Source organism: Gymnoscopelus microlampas (assembly GCF_963454915.1).
Source record: "Gymnoscopelus microlampas genome assembly, chromosome: 4".
NCBI classification, from domain to species: Eukaryota; Metazoa; Chordata; class Actinopteri; order Myctophiformes; family Myctophidae; genus Gymnoscopelus; species Gymnoscopelus microlampas.
The window spans coordinates 17623092-17629898 of NC_139941.1; the positions used below are offsets into that span (position 1 = coordinate 17623092).

Sequence of the window (6807 nt, forward strand, 5' to 3'; positions counted from 1 at the left end):
TAGCTGAAAATAAAATGGGGCAACACAGTTTAAACTGTGAACTCATTTTGCTGGGGGGTCCCTGGAACTGTCAAGGACCCCTGACCCCACTGAGAACCAGTTATCTACAGTATGTATACATCGTCTGTATAGAGATCTAAAATGTATAAAAGTACTTTTGGACCGCCTGTAGTGGTGACATGACAAACCAGAATATGACTCCAGCTGTCCCAGAAGTTCAACATTCCTAAAGAGAGACTTGCTGTACCTTCCAAAGACGTTTTGAATTACTTCTAGCTGCTCTTCTATAAACAAATGAATCCAACCAGTACTCTGTTATACTTCAATCAAAAGCCTTTATATAGACTTATTTAGACTGACCTTTGGAGGATCAAAGTGTACAATTGGGAGTAAAATAAAAACTGGCAGGTGACGATAAGCCATCAAAACATCCTGCATATAGACCTTATGCAGTTATATTCTAGGTCTGTTTCACTAGTGAAAGTTTGTGGTTAACCATTTACCTCTTTACTGCAAATCCATTGTTGCAATAGTATCAAATGTGTCATTAACCATTTATCTGTCTCACTGGAATAAAGCAAATCCGTTAAGTTTCGTGCAAGTGACTGAAAACGAAAACAAGATGCAATGCAAATTTTTTTAATGCAGTATAATTAAGACTACATGGAGAGCGGTCGACAAATTTAAAGAAAGGCATTTATACATGCGAACGGATAACATACAAAGACTCCGAAAGCAGAATAGACAAATAAATAAAATTTCTCTTATTTAAATGATCAATCCCCCTGTCCCCCCCATAGATAAATTTACAGAAATACTGGATTTTTCACCCACATTACGTTTTGGAATAGCGAGCTCAAAGATTTAAGCAATCTTAAACCCCCTCTAATTAGTGATGCCAAATAAGCAGTGAAGAACTCCCATCTCCCACAAGTCAATGCAGCCTCGCCCATAGACACAGTACAGACCTGCTGTAATAATAATAATAATAAAGGAGATTATGTGCTTAACTTTAGGCTGAATGCGAGAGGGTTCAATTTGTGCATGGTCTGTAGTTGGTTAACAACACTACACAATACCTGGTCTAGATTAGGGCTGCAACCATCAATCATCTTCTTTGATTCATCGAAAATAGCAAGATCTACAAGCTCACTGTGAGCTTGTAGATCTTGGCCATTTTCACTAAATTTTAAGGTTTTTTTGGACACGTTTAACTTTTAGTCTATAATGTCATGCCAAAATATTGATCGATAATTAAAATCGATTTTGATTACATTATTATCGATTAAATCGCTTACACTGTTGCACCCCTAGTCTAGATTTTATATGGTTAACTTGTTGGGGGACGAAATGGTGGGTTGGGTTCAGACACTGATGAGTTGGGGGAACAGTTCGTTCGCAAACATGTCCTCCCAGGAGCTCTCCGAGCACAGAGGGGAGGACATGTCGCTGAAGGGGGACGGGGACCGCTCGTATCCGGAGTCGCTGTATGCGTCCGCCAGGCACGCCTCCTTGTCCAGGCAGCCGAGGTCGAGGGGAGAGGCCGCCGAGATGAAGCCGTCCGCTTGGTGGTCGTCGTCACAGTCGGGGATGACCACCTCCTCGGGCTCGTCTTTGATGCAGACCGTCTCCTCCTCCACCTCCACCACCACCGTGACGGGGAAGGCCGCCTCCTCCTCGATCTTCACCTCCGCGTCGTCGCTCTCCACGCCGCCGTCGTCGCACAACACCGTCGCCGCCGCCTCCTCCACCTCCTCCACGGGCTTGGTGTAGATGTGGTCGAAGTGGATCAGTTCATTAAGGGCCTCCAGCTTAACTGGTGGGGTCCCCAGAGCTGGAGGTGTGGGGGCAGGTACTGCGTCCCCCCCTCCGACCAGCAGCATCTGCGACTCCTCGCACTCCTGCTCACAAGACTTGAGGAACAGCTCTGGGTCAAGGATGTCCAGAATGCCCATGAGCAGATCAGACTGGAGAGAAGAAGGAGAGAGGGAGGGATTAGCATACTGACCCATGACCTCGCTCTACCTAATGCTGGCGGTAACTGGTGCTAAATACTAAGTGCATTTACTCTGGTACGGTACCCAATACAATTTTGAGGTACCACTACATCTCAGAGACAAATATTGAATCTACAAGCTCACATTGTGTCGCATCGAACACTACAGTAACTTTTTCAATACAGGACTTTTAACTGAGTGTTCCTACATTGTGATATTGCGACTTTTACTTCCATCAGTACCCCCCCCCCACCACTGGGGATTAGCATATGAACCCATGACCTGGCTCTACCTAATGCTGGGTAGTAGGCCCATTAGCATCATTAATGAGGCTTTCTAGGGGTAGGACCGGGCCTCCACCCGAGGCCCCAAGAGCTTTCGCTTCCATCAGAGAGAAGGCAAAATGGCCACCTCCTCCTCCTCCTCCGGTGGTCTTACCTCAGTGTCTGTAGTGTCAGGACCATCTGTATCCATTGTGAAGTCTTCAGATTTAGGAGGTGCTGGGCCTGCACCTGCTGCGGAGGCGCACGTAGCCTGAGTGCTGCAGACTCAGAAGACCCGATCCCTAAACCTGCTTCCTCCTCACTGGACAGCAGTACCTGAACCTGAGAAAACAGAGAAAAAGCAAAGTGTTGTTAGAACGAAAGTCTCAAACACCGTCTTTTTTTCCCCTCAGGTTCAAGTACTGACCTGAGAAATGCAGTGACCCCCACCCCATACATCCCACCCTTTCATCATCCCAAGTTAAAAAACAGTCCTCTTACCGTCTCTTTCGTATCCAGGGTGTCTAACCCTAGTCTTTGTCTTAGTTCCTCATTCTCTGTCAACAAGCCACTTGTCTTTTCACGTAGGAGTCTGTTTTCAACGTGAAGTTGCTGGTTCTGGGAAGGGAAGAGGATGACACTTTTTTTCAGTTTCAACTTCCGCTTTGGCCATTTTTATAGACCATTGGGACTGTTACTCATGCATACTGTGGTGTTTTTTTTTAGGGCAGTGGTCCTCAAAAGTGTGGTTCGGGAACCCCCATGGGGTTGCTGAGGGGGTTCCAGGGGGTCCCCAGAAAGAATATTAAATATAGCATCCAAATCAGTTTAACCTTATATACTCATTTATTTATTTCAAATATTTTTGGGGGGGGAAATCTGGAATATTTTTTTAACATGTTACCAACCCAAATCTTGCATGGAGAGTCCCTTGCAAAAAAAAAACCCATGAGGGTCAAATTGGGCTACTTGGCCAAATACATTAATTTAGGGGTCCTTGACATGAAAAGGTTAGAGAAGCACTGTTTTAGGGGGTGGTTGGGTGGGTGTGTGTTATACCTCCAACTCCAAATCTAGCACTTGTTGTTCCAGCTCCCCCATTTTGGCCTTTTTTCTGTCTCTGGCTGTCTGGGCTGCAACTCTGTTCTTCAGTTTCCTAAAGAATGGAGGAAGGAAAGAAAGTGAGGATTTGATGAAGACATTCTTTCCGTTCCATGACGCTGACAGTCTGACTAAAAGCGATGACAGATGGGGTTTGTACAATTGCGCAATCACACACATACGCACACACCGGCCATCTTCTTGCCACGCAGGCAAGGCAAGCGGACCAGGATCAATGTTGCCAGGTTTTGAGAGAGAAACAAGCAACAGGGTCTAAACATTTGAAAATAACCGATCTACAAGCTCACAACGCGTCGCGATGCAACGCGTTGTGAGCTTGTCTATCTGCCATTTAAAAAAAATGTGAAGACATTTTTATATTACGAATATTTTTGAAACATTTTCTCAACAAATCTTGCATGGGGAGTCTCTGGCATAAACCATTTTCAAATGGGGGTCCGCAGACCAATACATTTGGGGGTCCTTTACTTGAAAATGTTGAGAACCACCACTGGTTTAAACATTAGGAAAACAAAAAACAAATAAGCAACTACTCTTTAGAAACAAGCCCAAAAAAGGGGCAACTAGTACTACCAATATTTACAAGCAACTTTACAGAAAAAGAAGCCGCTTATAATAAGCAGACATGGCAACGCTGCAAGGCAGCCAAGGCATACCAGGATATCTATGTCCTGTTCCATGCTAATTCAAAACTCAACTGGGTGGGACCCAGTGGACTGTTAACTCAAATGAGTCAGATAACAGTTAGACAAGCTTAGTTTAAACTAAGTCCAACTTTAATCAAAATAAAAAAGGCATGCAATGTATTATGGCGTGATCCAGGAGTCAGTTTTGGTACCAGTAGAAGAAGCAGTTTTATATTTTGGTAACAGTAGAGTAGAAGAAGCCGTTTTATATTTTGTGTAACAGTAGAAGAAGCTGCTAACTTTAGTGGTGATCATTCCCCATTGTGACTATTAAGAACATGATTTGGACGTCATATCCTTATCTTATTGTTCTTTTAAGGATCGATACTTATGGGCGTATGCCGGGTTTAAATAGCCGGATTTATGTTTCATCTTAAACCCGGTGTCGCGCGCCGAAAATAGCCGATCTGCAAGCTCACAAGTTTGCAGATCGGCTATTTTCGTCTTTCAACTTTTGAAAACGACCACAACAACGTTAGAAATGAATGAAAGAAGAACATTTTTTCATCCATAAACCAACCTTCGCAGTGCTTTCTCCTCCGGGCTCAGATGTGTGAGCCGCTGCCTCTTGCGCATCGGCGGCCCCGCCGTGGATTCCGAGCCGGAATCATCCGAGCAGGACTGATGGCATGAGGAGGAGGAGGAGGCGGAGGACGGCAGGACCACCGAGATGGACCGGTGGCTGTAGCCCCCCAGGCCCCCCTGGTGGAGCTGGACGCTGCCGGCCGAAGAGCCGCTGATCTGCTGCTGTTTCCCCGAGATGAGAAGTACTTTGTGGGTCGATCCTCCGCCCGTCCCTGCCGTTACCACCACCATGATTGTTATTGTGTTATATCCTTACTGGAGCGGATTTGATTGATTTGATTTTTATTTTATTATTATTATTATTTTAACAAAGAAACCCGAAGAAGGGTTCTCTGTGTTGCTCCTATCCTGGTCACTTTGCGACTGCTCTAAATGGGAGGTGCGCCTGGGATCTTTTTCTACAGTCGTGGAGAAACCTGATAGGCCGGCCGGAGGTCGTGACGCGTTCGGTTGGCAGCCTTTTGATTGGCCGCTGGGGCTGATGCAATTTGCATTGACAGTTTCGCCCTGTGCAAAGAAAGTATTGACCCCTCCCCTCGGTTCCCCCTTTAGTACATGAGACTTCCCGTCTGTCACACCTTGGAGGGTATTTGTTTTTTTAACCATTTAAACCACGGGTAACTGTCTTATCTGGAGTCACCCAGGGCTCAATATTATGTATGTGTATTTTCAGTTTTCTGTTATTGTGGGGAAAGCTTTCACTGAAAATAGCAGTCCGACAAGTTCACAGTGTTGCATTGTGAGCTTGTTGATCTGCTATTTTCAGTGAATGCTTTCCCCACAATACCAATGCTGGGGTTTAAGTGGTTAAAAAACCTGTAGAGAGAGAGTGTGTGTGTGTGTGTGTGTGCATACAAACATAATGCATACCTACATACCCCACACACATGCAGTTTCCAATTAATCTTCCCCTTTTTCTCCCAATTTCATCCTTATGCCATTTCCAGAATTCTCCACTTATGTCTGTGTATTAAAGTAATGGGATCCCCCCACCCCCTCGGTTTGGCATTAAGTACAGTGATATTTTATTCATGAGCGTTAAAAATAATATTATTCTGACTGCTAGATAGAGTGGCTACGATAAAAAGTGTCTTATTACTGTGGTTGGCCACTGTATGTGTAACACAATGTCCAGTTGTGGAAGCTCATTATTAGTTTATGGCAATTCAGTGTCTAATACTACTAGATATCGTTGCTGTCGGGCAGAAACCTCTCATCTCCATATTCTAACTTTTTGTGTTTTTTCATAAATGAACGCCCTACTTGATCACACTACAGCATCACACAAAGGTATCAAATAAAAGTAGCAGATCCACAAGCTCGAAACGTGGCGCTCGAGCTTGTAGATCCGCTACTTTTGATACTTTTGAATTTGAATCCTGAAAAGTAACAGTTTTGGACTGTTTTCCAGGTCATGTTTTTGACGTTACACTATCCAGAGATTTTAAGAACAATTAACCACAGCATATTCTGCTCATGGCCGTGATATGTGATATGTGAATGTTGTACTGAGTGTTTTTATATTGAAATAACCTAAATAAATGTTATAACAATGAATGTTCAATGTAGGAATTCTGGAGCTGTGACATTGACCAGGGTTTTTCCCATGACATTCCCCCCGTGCTCTAAAATATGTGCTTTGGTATTTATGTAAATGATGTTGTGGGCACTCAGACATTGTTATCAAGTCATTTCCTTGTCCTCTTCTTGAGAAGGATGTTTTCTTTCTTTCTTTTTTTTAATCAAACAATCATAACCAGCTTTACCACTCTGCTCTCTTTCCGTGAAATGATCTTTTCCTGCTTCCTGTGTATCAGGCCTCCTGCAGGCACTGAGAGAAAGAGATTCAAAAGAATAAAAGTCTGCACAACAGCATTGCTCCTAAGTGTTAACTTTAAAACACAGGGGGATGAAGGCCGATTGTGGCTGAAACATTGTACCAGTGCCACCTGTACACATTTTCTGTGTTTTAAAGTAAACACTCAGAACCAATGCTATTGACGTTTATTCTTTTGAACTTTACTCTGTGTCCAGCACCAGAGACGAACTGGATGTGTGCAACCCACTTTCTGAACTGAAATAAATTGCATTAAAGTGCCTCAGATGCACCTCTGAACATCACAGTGAATTGGGCCCACGGTGACCAGACGTCCC

The 6807-nt window shown here is 44.1% G+C and overlaps 1 protein-coding gene across 1 annotated transcript; it reads right to left on the reverse strand.

Moving 5' to 3' along the window:
• Positions 1-623: 623 nt before the first annotated feature.
• xbp1 (X-box binding protein 1) lies at positions 624-5188 on the reverse strand. Its single transcript, XM_084054047.1, is given in 6 exon segments — positions 624-1822; positions 1825-1967; positions 2436-2602; positions 2762-2878; positions 3320-3416; positions 4589-5188. Coding segments are annotated over 6 exon segments (1278 nt in total). The 5' UTR covers positions 4885-5188; the 3' UTR covers positions 624-1364.
• Positions 5189-6807: the final 1619 nt, after the last annotated feature.